This window comes from Carcharhinus amblyrhynchos, unplaced genomic scaffold, assembly GCF_965287045.1.
Source record: "Carcharhinus amblyrhynchos unplaced genomic scaffold, sCarAmb.v2.hapA scaffold_62, whole genome shotgun sequence".
NCBI lineage: Eukaryota > Metazoa > Chordata > Chondrichthyes > Carcharhiniformes > Carcharhinidae > Carcharhinus > Carcharhinus amblyrhynchos.
The window spans coordinates 719,003-738,475 of record NW_027649802.1 but is presented as its reverse complement, the minus strand read 5'-3'; the positions used below and the strand labels follow the sequence as shown (position 1 = coordinate 738,475).

General features: G+C 46.5%; 1 protein-coding gene across 1 annotated transcript in view; it reads right to left on the bottom strand.

Moving 5' to 3' along the window:
* Positions 1-1,446: 1,446 nt before the first annotated feature.
* LOC145337699 (NACHT, LRR and PYD domains-containing protein 3-like) overlaps positions 1,447-19,473 on the bottom strand; it is a 53,051-nt gene continuing 35,024 nt past the window's right edge. The window contains exons 7-9 of the mRNA XM_080182531.1: positions 11,417-11,587; positions 5,254-5,424; positions 1,447-1,629 (exon numbers count right to left, since the gene is read on the bottom strand). Coding sequence (XP_080038657.1) covers positions 1,458-1,629; positions 5,254-5,424; positions 11,417-11,587 — 514 coding nt within the window. The 3' untranslated portion in view covers positions 1,447-1,457. The remainder of the gene's footprint in view (positions 1,630-5,253; positions 5,425-11,416; positions 11,588-19,473) is intronic.

Sequence of the window (19,473 nt, the reverse complement as noted above, 5' to 3'; positions counted from 1 at the left end):
ACGGAGCTCCCTGGGGTCACTGTGCTGTAAATAGGGTGTGTGCTCTCTCTTCCCCGACTCTGCTCTGATGGAGCTCCCCGGGGTCACTGTGCTGTAAATAGGGTGTGTGCTCTCTCTTCCCCGACTCTGCTCTGATGGAGCTCCCCGGGGTCACTGTGCTGTAAATAGGGTGTGTGCTCTCTCTTCCCCGACTCTGCTCTGATGGATCTCCCCGGGGTCACTGTGCTGTAAATAGGGTGTGTGCTCTCTCTTCCCCGACTCTGCTCTGACGGAGCTCCCCGGGGTCACTGTGCTGTAAATAGGGTGTGTGCTCTCTCTTCCCCGACTCTGCTCTGACGGAGCTCCCTGGGGTCACTGTGCTGTAAATAGGGTGTGTGCTCTCTCTTCCCCGACTCTGCTCTGATGGAGCTCCCCGGGGTCACTGTGCTGTAAATAGGGTGTGTGCTCTCTCTTCCCCGACTCTGCTCTGATGGAGCTCCCCGGGGTCACTGTGCTGTAAATAGGGTGTGTGCTCTCTCTTCCCCGACTCTGCTCTGATGGATCTCCCCGGGGTCACTGTGCTGTAAATAGGGTGTGTGCTCTCTCTTCCCCGACTCTGCTCTGACGGAGCTCCCCGGGGTCACTGTGCTGTAAATAGGGTGTGTGCTCTCTCTTCCCCGACTCTGCTCTGATGGAGCTCCCCGGGGTCACTGTGCTGTAAATAGGGTGTGTGCTCTCTCTTCCCCGACTCTGCTCTGACGGAGCTCCCCGGGGTCACTGTGCTGTAAATAGGGTGTGTGCTCTCTCTTCCCTGACTCTGCTCTGACGGAGCTCCCCGGGGTCACTGTGCTGTAAATAGGGTGTGTGCTCTCTCTTCCCCGACTCTGCTCTGATGGATCTCCCCGGGGTCACTGTGCTGTAAATAGGGTGTGTGCTCTCTCTTCCCCGACTCTGCTCTGACGGAGCTCCCCGGGGTCACTGTGCTGTAAATAGGGTGTGTGCTCTCTCTTCCCCGACTCTGCTCTGATGGAGCTCCCCGGGGTCACTGTGCTGTAAATAGGGTGTGTGCTCTCTCTTCCCCGACTCTGCTCTGATGGAGCTCCCCGGGGTCACTGTGCTGTAAATAGGGTGTGTGCTCTCTCTTCCCCGACTCTGCTCTGATGGAGCTCCCCGGGGTCACTGTGCTGTAAATAGGGTGTGTGCTCTCTCTTCCCCGACTCTGCTCTGATGGAGCTCCCGGGGTCACTGTGCTGTAAATAGGGTGTGTGCTCTCTCTTCCCCGACTCTGCTCTGATGGAGCTCCCCCGGGGTCACTGTGCTGAAGATTCTGGGAGAAATATGCAGCAGTTTCAGGTTGGGGGAATTTTCACACATTCCGGCAATCTGCTTACCATTGCTGCTGCTTGGAAGATTCAGGCCCATTTATATTTTAAATCCATTTATATTTTAATTGTTACACTAAACATTAACACAAACACTCACACTATCCTCTCCAGACTCCTGCAGGTCAGTATGAGGCGGCGGAGAGCCGGGACAGATTGATCTGTGAAGGAGTTTAATCCCAGGTTCAGAACCCTCAGTGACTGTTTTGTACAGAGAGCGGAGACGAGATCCTCAGCACAAGAATCTGTGAGAGCGTTCTTATACAGACTGGAGATCAGAGAGAGAAATAACAGGAATCAGGCTCAATCCCCAGTGTTTTATATAATACTGTTAATAACAATAATAATGTATTGTAGGAGACATTCCAAAAACACAACTTGCATTTCTGTAGAATGAGGAAATACTCAATGCTGAAAATGAAATATAAATAAACTGGAAATGTTCAGCAGGTTAGGGAAATATTTGTGAAGAGAGAAACAGGGGTAAAGTTTGAGCTTCCATTGGAACTGGGAACGGGCAGTGAATTGACAGGTTTGAAGGGACAGCGGTGGGTGGCTGGGGATGAAACAAAGAAAGGACAAACTGGAATTACAGGAGTGATTAAATGGTAAAAGTGATGATGGGACAGGACCATAATCACAGGATCCCCGTGTCCTTAATCGGAGTGGCTCGGGAGGGACATGGGATGGTCAGTCGTTTGGGAATGCAGTTTGTGGTGAGGGTGAAGATAATGGCTGTGATTTTCCCAGAAGCTGTGAATTCCCAACATGGGGATTGGAAATGGGTGGTCTGTGTGGGCAGGATAGGCAGAGTTATGAAGGTGATATTGTCAGAGGCGGACAATTAACGGCTGGCAGGCAGGGGGAGCTGCCCACTGAGGCAGCCTGGGCAGGGGGCAGTCCCGGTTCAGGCAATGCTGGCACCATCTCCAAAGGCAGCCAGCAGGACTTTCAAACACAGCAGCTCTGGAGGGAGCAGCGAGGGAGCTCTGCTTACTGAATGAGGGGCTGAAATGTCAGAAAGCAGAGCAAGGGTTACCCCCCAATCACTAATTCCTCCCTGGAGGGGCTCCTCCCGGCTGCTCAGGCTCGGAGGGAGGTCCTATTTTAATGAACCTTCTTTACATGCCAAGTACATCTTTGCTTCGATCAGGAGACCAAAACTGTCCACAATTCTCCAGGTTGGTCTCAGCAAGGCTGCATATAATTACAGGAAGACATCTTTTTCCTCAACTCAAATCCTCTTAGAATAATGGCTAACATACCATTTGTTATCTTAACTGCTCTCATCTTCACTTTCAGTGCCTCATGGACAAAGAAATCAAAATATCTTTATCATGGTGAATCCATCTACCATGTATATCTTTGGAGTTGTCTCAATGTCAGTTTTATTTTCTAACAAAATTCGATAACCTCACATATTTCCACCTTGTCATCCAGCTGGTAAACATTTGTCCACTCCCTGAGCCTCTCCACATCCCCTTCAAACATCACTGCATCCTCCTCACAATTCAGATTTCCACATGGTTTTCTATTATTCACAAATTTGGAAATATTATATTTGATCCCCACATCCATATCATTGATATAGATTCTGAATAGCTGAGACCCAAACACTGATCCCTGCCGTACTCCACTAGTTAGAGGCTGTCAATCCAAAAATAACCCATTTATTCCAACTCCTTGTTTCTGTCCACTAACCAGCTCTCAATCCATGCTGGGATATTTCACCCAATCCCATGTGCTCTAATTTTCTTTAATAACCTCTTATGTGTGAATCATCCAACTGTAGAATCCCGAGTGTAGGATACACTCGGATGGAGTATTTTACAAAGATCCACTCCCCACAACATCACAATTTACTGGGGCTAATCCACCTAACCTACACATCTTGGGACAGTAAGGGCAATTTTATCATGGTGAATCCATCTACCATGCATATCTTTGGAGTGTGGGAGGAAACCGGAGCACCCAGAGGAAACACACACAGACACGGGGAGAATGTAGAAACTCCACACAGTCACCCAAGGCTGGAATTGAACCCGGGCCCGTGGCTGTGATACAATAATGTTAACCACTGTGTCACCGTGCCAGTCTTTCATAAATCCATGTTGGTTCTGTCTAATCCTGCCATTAATTTTGAAGTGTTCTGTTTTCACTTCCTTTATTATAGATTATTATAGGATCTTCCATACTCTCACTGTCAGACTAATAGACCTGCAGTTGCCCGGTTTCCTGTAACCCCACATATTTACGCTGCTAATCCCCCCACCTACACATCTTGGACACTAACAGGCAATTTATCATGGCCAATCCACCAAACCTACACATTTTTTGGACTGTGGGAGCAGCCGGTGGAACCCACACAGACACGGGGAGAATGTGAAAACTCCACAGACTGGAATGAATCCGGGTCCCTGACGCTGTGAGGCAGCAGTGCCAATCCCAGTGCCACATCTTCACTTAATCTAATACAATCCTTGAATTAGTAACAGTTGGAACACTTCTGCTGCTGATTTTTCAAATGAAAGGAATCTATTTTTGTTGGAAACGCCACACATTTACACATCACCATGTCTAAAACAGCTTGTTTTGTGATTGGCACTGGAACGTGCTTCTCCAAGAAATTACTTGAATTCATTCTGTGAACTAATCTTTTCAACTTTTGACAATCTGAGCGATTTATACAGTAAATGGAAGAACCCATAGGAACATTGACCTACAGAGGGATCTGTGTGTACAAGTCTACAGATCCCTAAAATGGTAACACAGGTGGACGAGGTGGTGAAGAAGGCAGACAGCATTGACTGGGGCATCGAGTATAAAAGTTAGCAAGTTATGTTACAGTTGTATGAAACTTTAGTTGGCCACATGTGAATATTGTTTACAGTTCTGTTTGCCACAATACCAGAAGGATGGGGATGCTTTGGAGAAGATGTAAAGAAGGTTCACCAGAATGTTGCCTGGTCAAGGGGGGGTTAAGTTTTGAGGAGAGATTGGATAAACACGGATTGTTTTCATTACAAAAAGGGAGGCTGAGGGATGACCTGATGGAGGTGAACACAATTATGGAAAACTTTTCACACAGAGGGTGGTGGGTGCCTTGAATGCACTGTCAATGGAGGTGATGGAAGCAGGCATGTTACCAATGTCCAACATACATCTTTATAGATACAGGAACAGGAGATAAACAGAGGAATATAAATTGGGCAGTAAGTACTGGGTTTACATAAGGATTAAGAGTCACCGCAGGCCTGGTGGGCCGAAGGGCCTGTTACTGTGTTGTGTGGCTCTTTGTTCTTCTTTGTATATGATAAAAATCACCCGTGATTATTGCAGTTTGTTTTTACAAGACCCCATTATTTTTCCTGTGTCAGAGATTCTGAATATTGTTCGGGGTCTATAAATGATTCCCACAAGTGATCTTTTAACTTTGTTAATTCTTATCTCTACCCAAACTGATTCTGCATCTTGATCATTGGAACTAAGTTCACCTCTCGCTGCTGTACTGTCATCTGTTACTAACAGCGAGACTCCACCACCACGTCCTGTCCTCCATTTACTGTCATCTATTCACTCTCCCACCTTTCACAAATCAATGGATGCTGTGTCCGGGGACAGCTGTACACATCTGAGGAGGAGGAGAGAACCTCAGAGGGTGAACCATAACATTATTCCCCCACACCCTCAACATAAGGATCTGTGGGACTGACATCCCATTGCTCAGGGATCAGAGAGAGAAGCAACAGGAGTCAGAGGAAAAGCAATTTTCCTCATTCATAACTGACACCAATAGTAATGGGCAGTGTTTTTTATACAAATACCAGTGGTGAAATTATATTGCTGAATATTCAGTTATTATAAACACAATCTCACACAGTCTGCTACTTACTGCAGTTTCTGTATTTTACAGTCCGGATTCCTCAGAGCCACAGACAGCCGTTTCACTCCTGAATCTCCCAGTTTATTGTTACCCAGATTCAGATCTATCAGTGAGCGGTTTGTACTGAGAGCAGAGGCCAGGTCCTCGGTACAAGAATCGGTGAGAGCATTACCCCAGAGACTGGAGATCAGAGAGAGAGAAATAACAGGAATCAGGGTAAATCCACAGTGTTTTTAAGAATAAGATCATTAACAATAATAATGTACAGCGCGGGACATTCAAGAAACACAACTTCAGTTCATACAGAAGGCAAAATTATATTAATGCTGTAAATCTGAAATATGAATAAATATGTTGGAAACTCTCATCAGGTCAGGCAATATCTGTGAAGAGAGAAACAGATTTAGTTTCAGTTCAATTAACTAAAATTCGAACTTGGAAGTAGCAGTGAATTAAATTGTTTGAAGTGACAGGGAGCTGGGGATGGGCGGGTGACAAGGAAAGAACAAAATGGAAGTGTCGGAGTGATTAAATGATAAAAAGGATGATGGTGAAAGGGAAGAGCTCAGGATTCCCATGTCCTTACCCTGAGTCACAGGGAGGGACATGGGATGGTCAGTGGCTCAGGAATGGAGTGTGTGGTGGGGTTGAAGATGATGAGAGAGAAACCTTTTTCACACTGCCAGTGGTTCGGGTCTGGAATTACAGCCGGGAAGTGTGGTGGAGGGAGGCTGATTCGAGGCATCACAGAGGGCAGTCGATGAACATTCGAATGAAACAATGTGTAAAGATACGAGGAGAAGGCAGGAGAATGAGACAAATTCCTAATACTAGTTTGGTGAGCCGGGGCAGACACATTTCACCTCGTGGTGCTCGGCAATAATTCTGTGAAGATAATGGTTGGAAATGTATCGATATTTTAACTGGAAGCTGGTGATGTTGCCGTGTTAACAGGGTTAGATAATTTAACCAGTGTCCACTAAGGACCATTGGTATCTCTCTCAGGTAGAATCACAGAATTGTTACAGAGCAGAAGGAGACCATTCGGCCCACACTGCCTGTACTGGCTCTCTGAATCAGCAATTTACTAAGTGTCATTCCCCCAAATTCTCCCCGTAACCCTGCACATTCTTCCGTTTCAGATAATAATCCAATTCCGCGCGGAAATTTTCAACTGAACGTGTCTCCACCACACTCTCGGACAGTGAATTCCAGCCGTTAACCACTCGCTGCAGGGGATGTCCCGGTTCAGGCAATGCTGGCACCAGCAGTAATTTCATAAGCAGCAGCTCTGGAGAGAGCAGTGAGGAAGGCCTGGTTACTGAACACAGGGCTGAAATAGGAGGAGGAAGGTTAAACTCAATTCAATGATGCACTTGGCAACACTTGGTCGTGTTCCCCAAGGCTACGTGAGTTTGGAGTAAATTTCTGTTCTCTCAGGGCTGGAGAGTGTCTGCCACATCAATCCAAGTATAACGGGATGGAGATTGCCGGAGACCTGAGCAGGTGTGGGTTATATGGTTGCAGTGAGGCAAAAGGATGAAGAACCTGCTATGTTCTGACAAGGTGGTGAAGCATCCTATAACATGTAAGCAGAGGGATATGAGGTCAAATGAGAATGAGAGTGAAACTGTAGAAAGACCAGGCAATGTCTGGACAGCAGCATCAACTGTCAAAGACAAATCACTATCTTTCTTCAGAGCTCTGGTTAGATAACACTCGCACTGTGAGAATGGGATGGCCACATGCAGGAGACATTTCCCTGTGTAGACACGATGGTCAGTCAGGTTGTCGCCAGCAGAGGCTTGTGTCTTTGATGGAAGAGTAACAATGGAACTTTATGTGTCTGTAGAAGAGAGTACAAAACACCAGAAAAATGAGCTGAAAATGGTGACAGCGTCCAGATCTTGTAATCCTTACACCTAGAATTCGAAGTGCTGGAGCTGGGGGAACAGCTGACAGGGTGGGAAATCACTGTTTAGGATATTTGTTGTGGAGCTGACGGAAGTGGTTGAATGTTGGGTGCAGGAGATTCTCTTGTACCCGCAACACAGAGCGTGTGAGCCCATCTGTTTTAGGGCCACTGCTGTTTGTCATTTTTATAAATGACCTAGATGAGGGTGTAGAAGGATGGGTTAGTAAATTTGCTGATGACACCAAAGTCGGAGGAGTTGTAGACAGTGAGGGTGGATGTTACAGTTTGCAGAGGGACATAGATAAGCTGCAGAGCTGGGCCGAGAGGTGGCAGATGGAGTTTAATACAGAAAAGTGTGAGGTGATTCACTTTGGTAAGAGTAACAGGAGTACAGAATATAGGGCTAATGGAAGGACTCTTAGCGTTGACGAGCAGAGAGATCTCAGGGTACATGTGCATAGCTCCCTGAAAGTTGGCACCCAGGTTGATAAGGTTGTTAAGAAGGCGTACGGTGCGTTAGCTTTTATTGGTAGAGGGATTGAATTTCAGAGCCGTGAGGTCATGTTACAACTGTACAAAACTCTGGTGCGGCCGCACTTGGAGTATTGCGTACAGTTCTGGTCGCCGCATTATAAGGAAGATGTGGAGGCATTGGAAAGGGTGCAGAGGAGGTTTACCAGGATGTTGCCTGGTATGGTGGGAAGGTCTTATGAGGAAAGGCTGAGGGACTTAAGGTTATTTTTGTTGGAGAGAAGGAGGCTACGAGGTGACCTAATTGAGGCAGACAAGATGATCAAAGGATTGGATAGGGTGGACAGTGAGAGCCTTTTTCCTCGGATGGTGATGGCTAACACAAGGGGACATAGCTTTAAATTAAGGGGTGGTAATTATAGGACGGATGTCAGAGGTAGGTTCTTTACCCAGAAGTTAGTAAGGGCGTGGAATGCCCTGCCTGCAGCAGTTGACATAACCTGTCAATCACCCACAATCAAGCTCTACTCTGCCATCCCAGGGGACTCGCCAACTTTAAGGGTGTTCAAATGGTCAGTGGATAGGCGTATGGATAACATTGGAATAGTTTAGGTTAGAGGGTCATTAGATTGGTTCCACTGGTTGGAGCAACATCGAGGGCCGAAGGGTCTGTACTGCGCTGGAATGTTCTATGTTCTATCACCAGTCACATGGAACCAGCTGAAGGACTTGTTGGAATGTACACTGAATTATAACTATTCCTTGAAGATATATATTGAGGACTGAAGGATATTGAATTTAATGACCAACCATGAACAAAATGAATGGAGGAGCAGGCTCGAAGGGCCAAATGGCCGACTCCTGCTTCTAGTTTCTATTTTAATCATGTTTCTATGCAGGTTATACTGTCCGCACCGTGCTATCTGTAACCGGTTTCCTTTATTGTTACTGAAGCAGTATAATTGACATCACGTTGATTTTAATCTGAACTAATGCAGTGTTGTATTGTTTCAGTGTTCCCCTGGGATGGCAGAGTAGAGCTTGATTGTGGGTGATTGACAGGTTATGTCATGTGACCGAGGGACAGCTATTTTTCACAGAACATTCTAGTTTTTATTCTGCTTTCAGAAGCTGCTTGAAGTTAAGACAAACAGCAGTGCTGTTTCCCTCTCTGAAGTTGGAGTTTTTGCTGTTGAAGTGTTGCTGTGTTGGAAGCTGTCAGAGACTGGGGTTACCTCTCTGTGATTGGGCTGTTCAGAGGCTAAATCCTTCTCTGAAACCAATTGTCGGTTGGCTGTCTGGAAGTGTTAAAAAGCTGGAAATCGGTAACATGTGAGCATACTTGTTTTTCTGCTAACTAATGTTGGAGAAGGGTGTGTGTCTGTGGGTATTGCTTTATATTGGAACAACAGAGATAGCTAGCTGTTAAGAGTTATACTGGGTCATGTTTAAGCCTTGCAATTGGTAAAGGTTATGCTAATTCTTGTTGTTATATTCTAACTGCATTCTTAAATAAACTGTGTTTGATAAAAGCATCCTAGTGGGTCACTTGATTCATACCTGGAGTGAAACACCTCATGCTCATCAATACCAAAATCAAATATAAAACCAAAGGTCCAGGCTAACTTCACAAAACACCTTGGATTTTCTGGCCTGTGTTTTAACAATTGCCTCCATTCACTCTTTCCCCTTCCTCATAAACCAAGGATTGTGAGACTGGGTGACACCTGTCCCCCTGTAAACATGTGAACGGTTCCTCATGGGGTCACCGTTACATTATTCCCCCACACCCAGGGCACAAAAATCAATGTGATTGACATTCCATTACATTGGGATCAGAGAGAGAGAAATAACAGGGATTAGTGAAGATTCAGGTTCTGGTTCATAACTTCCAATCCCTGGGCCTTTATAGAGGTTTTCAGCACAGAAAGAGGCCCTTCGGCCCACCGTGTCTGTGTCAGCCATCAAGCACCAATCTATTCTAATCCATTACCAGCACATGCTCCATAGCCTTGTACCCTGCGGCATTTCAACTGCTTGTCTGAATGCTTCTTAAATGTTGTGAGTGTTCCTGACTCCACCACCCTTTCAGACAGTGAGATCCAGATTCCCACTACCCTCTGGGTGAAAAAACATTTCCACAGAACCAGAGAATCCCCACTGTGCAGAAGGCTCCCAATCGCCCCATCCACTCTACACTGACTCTCCGAAGATGCATCTTAACCAGGCCCACACAACTGCTTATCACTGGATATTTACCATGGCAAATCCACCAAAACTACACATCTTAGGACACTAAGGGATAATTTAGCATGTTCGATCCACCTAACCTACACTAGTTTGGACTGTGGGAGAAACCAGAGTACCTGACAGAAACCCGCACACACGGGGAGATCGTGCAAACTCCACAGGCAGTCACCAGAGGCTGGAATTAAACAAAGGTCCCTGATGTTGAGAGGCAGCAATGCTAACCACTGAGTCATCTTCAATTCTCCTCTGGAACTTCTGTTCAATGCCTTAAATCAATACAACTGGTTATTGACCCTGAGAAAGAAACCTTTCTCCTTCGTTTTATAATTTGATAGAACTCCACATGGTTGTCCCCCAGCTTTCTCTATCTGAGTAAAACACCAGGAGCATTGACATACAGAGGGATCTGTGCGTACTTGTCCACTGATCCCTGAAAGTGGTAACACAGGTGGATAACTTGGTCAACAAGGAATGCAGCATGCTCGCTTCACTGGCCGGGACATCGAGTATAAAAGTTGGCAAGTTATGTTCCAGCTGTATTAAACTTTAGTTAGGCCCAATATGGGATATTGAGTGCAGTGCTGATCGCCAGATAACCAGAAGGATGTGGATGGTTTGGAGAAGGGGAGAGTGAATAGATGACAGTAAATGGAGGACAGGACATGGTGGTGGAGTCTCGCTGTTAGTAACAGATGATGTAAGTAGAGAGAGTTGAACTTAGTTCCAATGATCAAGATGCAGAATCAGCTTGGGTACAGATAAGAATTAACAAAGTTAAAAGATCACTTGTGGGAATCATTTTTAGGCCCCAAACAATATTCAGAAGCAAAGAAGGTTTACAAGGATGTTGCCTGGTCTGGTTAAGGTATGAAGAGAAGTTGAATAAACTCGGATTGTTTTCACTGGAAAGACAGAGGCTGAGGGGTGACCTGATAGAGGCAGATATATGGTTGATAGTTGGAGTCTTTTCCCCAGGGTGGAAAGGTCACCGACAGGACGGGACAGTTTGAAGGCAAGAGGGGGAAAGTTTAGAGGAGATGTGTGGGGAAAGTTTTCACAGAGGGTGGTGGGTGCCTCGAACGCACAGCCAGTGAAGTTGACAGAAGCAGGCACGTTTCCAATGTTCAAGGTTTATCTCGATAGAAACATGAACGGGAGACGAACAGAGGAATAGAAACTGTGAATGAGCAACAAGTACTGGGTCTGAATAAGAATGAGTCGCTGCCACAGGCTTGATGGGCCGAAGGGCCTGTGTCCGGGGAGAGCTGTACACATCTGAGGAGGAGGAGAGAACCTCAGAGGGTGAACCATAACATTATTCCCCCACTCCGTCAACATAAGGATCTGTGGGACTGACATCCCATTGCTCAGGGATCAGAGAGAGAAGCAACAGGAATCAGAGGAAAAACAATTTTCCTTATTCATAACTGACACCAATAGTAATGGGCAGTGTTTTTTATACAAATACCAGTGGTGAAATTATATTGTTGAATATTCAGTTATTATAAACACAATCTCACACAGTCTGCTACTTACCCCAGTTTCTGTATTTTACAGTCCGGATTCCTCAGAGCCACAGACAGCCGTTTCACTCCTGAATCTCCCAGTTTATTGTAACCCAGATTCAGATCTATCAGTGAGCGGTTTGTACTGAGAGCAGAGACCAGGTCCTCGGCACAAGAATCGGTGAGATCATTACCCCAGAGACTGGAGATCAGAGAGAGAAAAATAACAGGAATCAGGGTAAATCCACAGTGTTTTTAAGAATAAGATCATTAACAATAATAATGTACAGTGCGGGACATTCAAGAAACACAACTTCAGTTCATACAGAAGGCAAAATTATATTAATGCTGTAAATCTGAAATATGAATAAATATGTTGGAAACTCTCATCAGGTCAGGCAATATCTGTGAAGAGAGAAACAGATTCAGTTTCAGTTTAATTAGTTACAATTAGAACTTGGAAGTAGCAGTGAATTAAATTGTTTGAAGTGACAGGGAGCTGGGGATGGGCGGGTGACAAGGAAAGAATAAAATGGAAGTGTCGGAGTGATTAAATGATAAAAAGGATGATGGTGAAAGGGAAGAGCTCAGGATTCCCATGTCCTTACCCTGAGTCACAGGGAGGGACATGGGATGGTCAGTGGCTCAGGAATGGAGTGTGTGGTGGGGTTGAAGATGATGAGAGAGAAACCTTTTTCACACTGCCAGTGGTTCGGGTCTGGAATTACAGCCGGGAAGTGTGGTGGAGGGAGGCTGTATTGAAACAGTCAGAAAGGAATTAGATGATTATTTGAATAGAAACAATGAGCGAGGATACGAGAAAAAGGCTGGAGAATGACACACATTCCTAATGCTAATTTGGTGAGCTAGTACAGACACGATGGGCCAAATGGCCTCATTGTGAACCGTAACAATTCTGTGAAGATAATGGTTGGAAATGTATCGATATTTCAGCTGTGAGTTGGTGATGTTGCCGTGTGGACAGTGTTAGTAACCACAGTCCCCAATGAAATATTAATATTTCTCTCCAATAGAGACAGACAATTTGTTACATGGAGCTTCAGGGTGACAGGTCTCCTCCTCCAGTCCTGAGGGAACAGAACCTCCCTCCAAACCGATATAGCCTTGAGAATTTCCAGGGTAGTGTCAGTGAATTGGGTTTAATCTGCCTTCTGCCTTTGTTCATTAACCAGGGCTCCCTCACTGCTCCCTTCAGAGCCTTTAAAAGTGCTGCTGGCTGCCTTTAAATCTGGTGCCAGCTTTGCCTGAATGGGATCTTCCCCTGCAGCCAGTGGTTAAACTCTGGAATGACCAGAGCCCCGGAATAGATCACCAAACTTAAAAGAATGGGTCAAAGTACAGTAGGTGCAGTAGATGTTCATCTGTGATGAAAGAGTGTGAGAGTGTGTAAGAGGTCTGAACTGAACATATACGGACAAGGAGGCATTTGTCTTTACAGACCCAGCCTTAGACCGGTAAGAGGAGTAGCCCCCCCCCACGCGAAGATCAGGATGTTGAAATGGGTGTGGAGAAAGATGCCTGGGGTGTGATGTTCAGATGTGAGTAAGAACGAACCTGAGTGGACAGTGTTCGTAGCCACAGTCCTCAATGAAATATTAATATTTCTCTCCAATAGAGAGAGAGACAATTTGTTACATGGAGCTTCAGGGATAAAACTTAGTAAACGTGGGGCAATGGGAGGAGGTGGCACTCCATGAACCCCACAGCCGGTACGAGGACCAAACCCTCAACATTAGCATCATTCCACATCACACTCCAGACACCAAACCAACTGAACTAACCAACCCCACACAGAACCAGAACGGACACATTAATATCTGACAGGTTAGGGGAATCCGTCCACTCAGGCAACACAGGCAGAATCACAGAATTGTTACAGAGCAGAAGGAGGCCATTCGGCCCATTGTGTCTGTACTGACTCTCCGAATGAGCAACTCACTAAGTGTCATTCCCCCACCTTCCCCCAAAACCCTGTGTATTCCAGAGCTTAACCACTGGCTGCAGGGGAAGATCCCATTCAGGCAAAGCTGGCACCAGATTTAAAGGCAGCCAGCGGCACTTTTAAAGGCTCTGAAGGGAGCAGTGAGGGAGCCCTGGTTAATGAACAAAGGGCTGAAATGGCAGAAGGCAGATTAAACCCAATTCACTGACACTTCCCTGGAAATTCTCAAGGCTATATCGGTTTGGAGGGAGGTTCTGTTCCCTCAGGACTGGAGGAGGAGACCTGTCACATCAACACAAGCAAGTCTGGATAGAAACTGCCGAGGGCCAGAGCAGGCAGCACGTGGCTGCAGTGAGGCAAAAGGATCAATAACCTGATATGTTCTGACAAGGTGAGCGTTAAACTTACAGGCTGATATGTGAATAAGGATGGAAGAGAAATTGTGGAAAGAACATCTCCACCCAGACACTGGCAATGTCCAAACAGCAGCATCAATCTTCAGGAACATGTCAGCCTCTCTGTGAAGGGTTCTGGTCAGTCAGAGATGACTGCTGCACTGCCCACACTGAGTGACCATCCTGGTGGGCCCATGATGGGCAGTCTGGCAGCACCATAGGCTTGTGTGTGTCTTTGATGGGTGAGTAACAATGGAAATTTATGTGCTTGTAGAAGAGGGCACAGAGCGTCAGAGAAGGAGCCAAGAGTGAGAGTGTCTGGATTGTGTCATCCTTATGCCAATGGAAGATGAAGTGCTGGAGCTGGGAGACCTGGAGGCTGGGTGGGGAATCACTGATGGTGAGATGGGTTGTGGATCCAGAGAGAGTGAGTGAGTGAGTGATGGGCACAGGAGAGGCTCTGCTGCTGAGTCCAAAACCTGGTGTTTGTGTGTTCACCATTGGTCAGATGGAGCTCTGGGTTAGGAACAGTCTCCAGGACATGTTGGAATGTGCATTACCCTCTAACAATCTTCACTCTCACACAGATCAACAGCTGTGGTGAGCGGGAGACGGGTGTGCAGCTCTGAAGATGAGGAGGGATTGTCAGAGGATGGATTGTCATATTATTCCCCATAACATCCACCAGAGCAGATACTGTCTCACACGAGTAGCAAAGGGGTTACAATCTGGCAGCACAGGACAGCACACACAAACCCGAGCAGCTGATGGGGGCAGCAATAGCTGAGTTCACTCACACTCTTGAGGGGAGAGGGCAGAGCCAGCTTGTGGAAGGTGAAATGTGACTGGAATCTTTAACAATGCAGCAGATACTGGAGCTGCAGTGTAAGGTATTTTAACATCCGGTGGAGTTTCCAAAGGCTGTGTGTATCCAGACACAAAGGATGGAGGAGTCAATCCAGACCAGCAGTGTTACCATGTCTCAGGTATGAACACAAATAACATCCTCCACAGAGAGATTGGTGACCTTCATGGAGAGTCACATCCAGCCTCTCACCCACAGGAAATACACATGAGCTGCATGTTCTCACCACCTCCAGGAGCTCTGTGGGACACGGGCTGTGGGAGGGATGGGAAAATGATCCTGGAGTCACTGTCAGGACTTCCCAGCTGAACAGGGAGGGTCCAGTTTGTCCTGAATGGATAGAGGAGCGGCTGCCTGCAGCATCTGGGAGCTCCTCTCAGGATGACCCTGGTGTGGGCAGTGGGTCCTCTTCTGCTCCGACTGTAACACAAACACCTCATGAAGCTGTGATCACGGAGACAACTCCAGTATCTGTGCAGAGGATTCACAGTCGGCTGGATCCTTCCAGGACTCAGGAAATCCGAGGACAAAGGCCACGGTCATCAAAATTCCCAGAGGAGAGAGATAAAGATCCTGCCTGTAGCTCAGGGGAAAGTGCAGGGATGGGGGTGGTTGTCATGGTGGGGTTGCTGCCTTGGGTTTCACAGGGTTATACTTTGTTGTTACCGGTCACTTTGTTAAGTTTGTATTTTCAGTAAATTCAGAGATGGAACACCACTAAATAAATCCTTCACCATATTACTGGGTCTTTAACAGTTCACTGGGAATGTGAGATGGGAAATACAGCACTGAATGAGCTCAATACAATTCCAATGCCTTTGTTTCATGTAGTGACGGCTCCAGGGAAATTATAAAACATTCGCAGAAACAGTAACAGTGCTGGAGATGGTGGAAGATTTATTACACTGAATGGCTGTGTGAGTTAAGGTCCATGGAGAACATGTCTGTATTACTGAATCTCCATCCTCCCTGACACATATCCCATGTCCCTGGCCTGTGGTCCATGGGGTTCCTCATCATGAAGCATCTGGTCAACATTGTATTGCATCACACTTTGTTCAAAGCTTCTCCACTCTAACTCCAGGTTGTAGAGAGCACAGCACAACACCAGGACAGTGAGACCCTCGCTGGGTATATTGAATAGTTCCACCAGATCTATCTTTAGAATTCCTCTGGCCTGTGCAATGGTCACACAATTTGTCCTGTAGCAGCTGTTTTCTCTCTCCTCTGTGACGGTGTTTGGGTTACACACAGGCACAATTACCCATCCCTTCAGTGGGTAGCGCTGGTCTTTATTAATGATTTCAGGGGATGATGGTATCACGGGCAATGTAAACACTTACAGCCCATCCCCAATTGCCCTTGAGAAGGAGGTGGTGAGCCACCTTCATAAATTCTGCACAGCAGTGCATGGAGCCTGAAGAGATAGGAGAGTCACTGAATGAGTATTTTTCGTCAGTTTTCACGCAGGAAAAAGTCAGTGTTGTCGAGGAGAATACTGCGATACCAGGTAGTAGACTAGACGGAATTGAGGTACATAAGGAGGAGGTGTTGGCAATTCTCGAGAGTGTGAAAATAGATAAGTCCCCTGGGCCGGATGGGATACAAAGAACAACACAGCACGGGAAACAGGCCCTTCGGCCCATCGAGCCCGCGCCACCGTCCCACTGTCTCAGTGACCTATTCATGATTTTAGTCTACGCCTAATGTGCGAGGATCAGGGAGGTCCAATATAGGGACAATTTAGTACCCAATCAATCAGCCTAAAAGCACATCTTTGGGGATGTTTGAGGAAACCGGAGCACCCGGAGGAAACCCACGCAACCACGGGGAGAACGTGCAAACTCCCACAGACACAGGCCCAAATCCATGTGTCCGCACAGCAACAGAGATAGTCTCTGAGCTGTCATGTTGCCCTCGAGATGGTCCAGTTTAAGCACACTAACGACATGAAGCAATAGGCAACTCCCGAAGCAACATCCAAGAGCAGCCCACTACAACCTGCCGCATGCATGCCCCTTGATTTACCCTAGGATTCTCTGGGAGGCTAGGGAGGAGATTGCAGAGCCTTTGGCTTTGATCTTCATGTCGTCATTGGCTTCAGGTATAGTGCCAGAAGACTGGAGGATAGCAAATGTTGTCCCCTTGATCAAGAAGGGGAGTAGGGACCATGCTGGGAATTATAGACACGTGAGCCTTACTTCTGTTGTGGGCAAAGTTTTGGAAAGGATTATAAGAGATAGGATTTATAATCATCTAGAGGGAAATAAATTGATTAGGGATAGTCAACACGGTTTTGTGAAGGGTAGGCCGTGCCTCACAAACCTTATTGAGTTTCTTGAAAAGGTGACCAAAGAGGTGGATAAGGGTAAGGCAGTTGACGTGGTATATATGGATTTTAGCAAAGCGTTTGATAAGGTTCCCCATGGTAGGCTATTGCAGAAAATGCAGATGCATGGGATTGAGAGTGATTTAGCAGTTTGGATCAGGAATTGGCTAGCTGATAGAAGACAGAGGGTGGTGGTTGCTGGGAAATATTCAACCTGGAGTTCAGTTACAAGTGGTGTACCTCAAGGATCTGTTTTGGGGCCACTGCTGTTTGTCATTTTTATAAATGACCTAGATGAGGGTGTAGAAGGATGGGTTAATAAGTTTGCTGATGACACCAAAGTCGGAGGAGTTGTAGACAGTGAGGATGGATGTTACAGTTTGCAGAGGGACATTGATAAGCTGCAGAGCTGGGCTGAGAGGTGGCAGATGGAGTTTAATACGGAAAAGTGTGAAGTGATTCACTTTGGTAAGAATAACAGGAGTACAGAATATAGGGCTAATGGAAGGTCTCTTAGTAGTGTTGACAAGCAGAGAGATCTCGGGGTACATGTGCATAGATCCCTGAAAGTTGGCACCCAGGTTGATAAGGTTGTTAAGAAGGCGTACGGTGTGTTAGCTTTTATTGGTAGAGGGATTGAATTTCGGAGCCGTGAGATCATGTTACAACTGTACAAAACTCTGGTGCAGCCGCACTTGGAGTATTGCGTACAGTTCTGGTCGCCTCATTATAAGAAAGATGCGGAGGCATTGGAAAGGGTGCAGAGGAGGTTTACCAGGATGTTGCCTGGTATGGTGGGAAGGTTTAAGGGAAAACTGCAATAGGTGCAGGAAAGGCATGTGCCAGTTAGGAGAAAGGATGGGAAAGGTAGGATTAGAGAGCCGTGGATTACCAGAGATGTAGAAGACCTGGTTAGGAAGAAACAAGAGGCATATCTTGTTTATATAGTTTATATATAGTGGGTAATCTAGGAAGTTGGATCAGGAATTGGCTATCAGATAGGAGACAGAGGGTGGTGGTTGATGGTAAATATTCATCATGGAGTTCGGTTACGAGTGGTGTGCCTCAGGGATCTGTTTTGGGGCCACTGTTGTTTGTAATTTTTATTAATGATCTGGATGAGGGTATAGTTGGGTGGATTAGTAAATTTGCTGATGACACCAAAGTTGGAGGTGTGGTAGATAGTGAGGAAGGGTGTCATAGTCTGCTGGGAGACTTAGATAGGTTGCAGAGCTGGGCCGAGAGGTGGCGGATGGAATTTAATGTGGAGAAGTGTGAGGTAATTCACTTTGGTAGGAGCAACAGATGTGTTGAGTATAGGGCTAACGGGAGGACTTTGAATAGTGTGGATGAACAGAGGGATCTAGGTGTATGTGTACATAGATCCCTGAAAGTTGGGAATCAAGTAGATAAGGTTGTTAAGAAGGCATACGGTGTCTTGGCGTTTATTGGTAGGGGGATTGAATTTAGGAGTCGCAGCGTCATGTTGCAACTGTACACAACTCTGGTGCGGCCGCACTTGGAGTACTGTGTGCAGTTCTGGTCCCCACATTACAAGAAGCATGTGGAGGCGTTGGAGAGGGTGCAGAGGAGGTTTACCAGGATGTTGCCTGGTATGGAGGGGAGGTCCTATGAGGAGAGACTGAGGGATTTAGGGTTGTTTTCGTTGGAAAGAAGGCGGCTAAGAGGGGATCTTATTGAAACATATAACATGATTAGAGGTTTAGATAGGGTGGATAGTGATAGCCTTTTTCCTCGGATGGAGAAAGCTAGCACGAGGGGGCATGGCTTTAAATTAAGGGGGGGTAGCTACAGGACGGATGTCAGGGGTAGGTTCTTTATCCAGCGGGTGGTGAGGGATTGGAATGCCCTGCCTGCTGCAGTTGTAAATGCGTCTAGTTTGGGGGCGTTTAAGAAATCTATGGATAGGTTTATGGACGAAAAGGGATTGGTATAGGCTAGTGGGTCATTGTTTTTGTAACTGGTCGGTGCAACATCGTGGGCCGAAGGGCCTGTTCTGCGCTGTAATGTTCTATGTTCTATGTCAGGTCTAAGCAGCTGGGAATGGAGAGAGTGTTGGAGGAATACAGAGAGAGTAGGAGGGATCTCAAACAGGGAGTTAGGAGAGCAAAGAGTGGGCATGAGATGGCTTTGGCGGGTAGGGTTAAGGAGAATCCAAAGGCGTTTTGCTCCTATCTTAAGAACAAAAGGGTGGCTAGGGGTAAAATCAGTCCCCTCAGGGACAGACGTGGGGAATTGTGCTTAGAGGCAGAGGGAATGGGGGAGATCCTGAATGAATACTTTGCATCGGTATTCACGAAGGAGAGGGGCTTGATGTCTGGTACGGTCATTGAGGGAGTGGTAGACCAATTAAAAGATCTATCGATTACAAGGGAAGAAGTGTTAGGGCTTTTAGCTGGCATTAAAACTGATAAATCTCCAGGGCCCGATTGCATTTATCCCAGGCTGCTTAGAGAGGCGAGGGATGAGATTGCTGGGCCTCTGACGCAAATCTTTGTCTCTTCTTTGGACACAG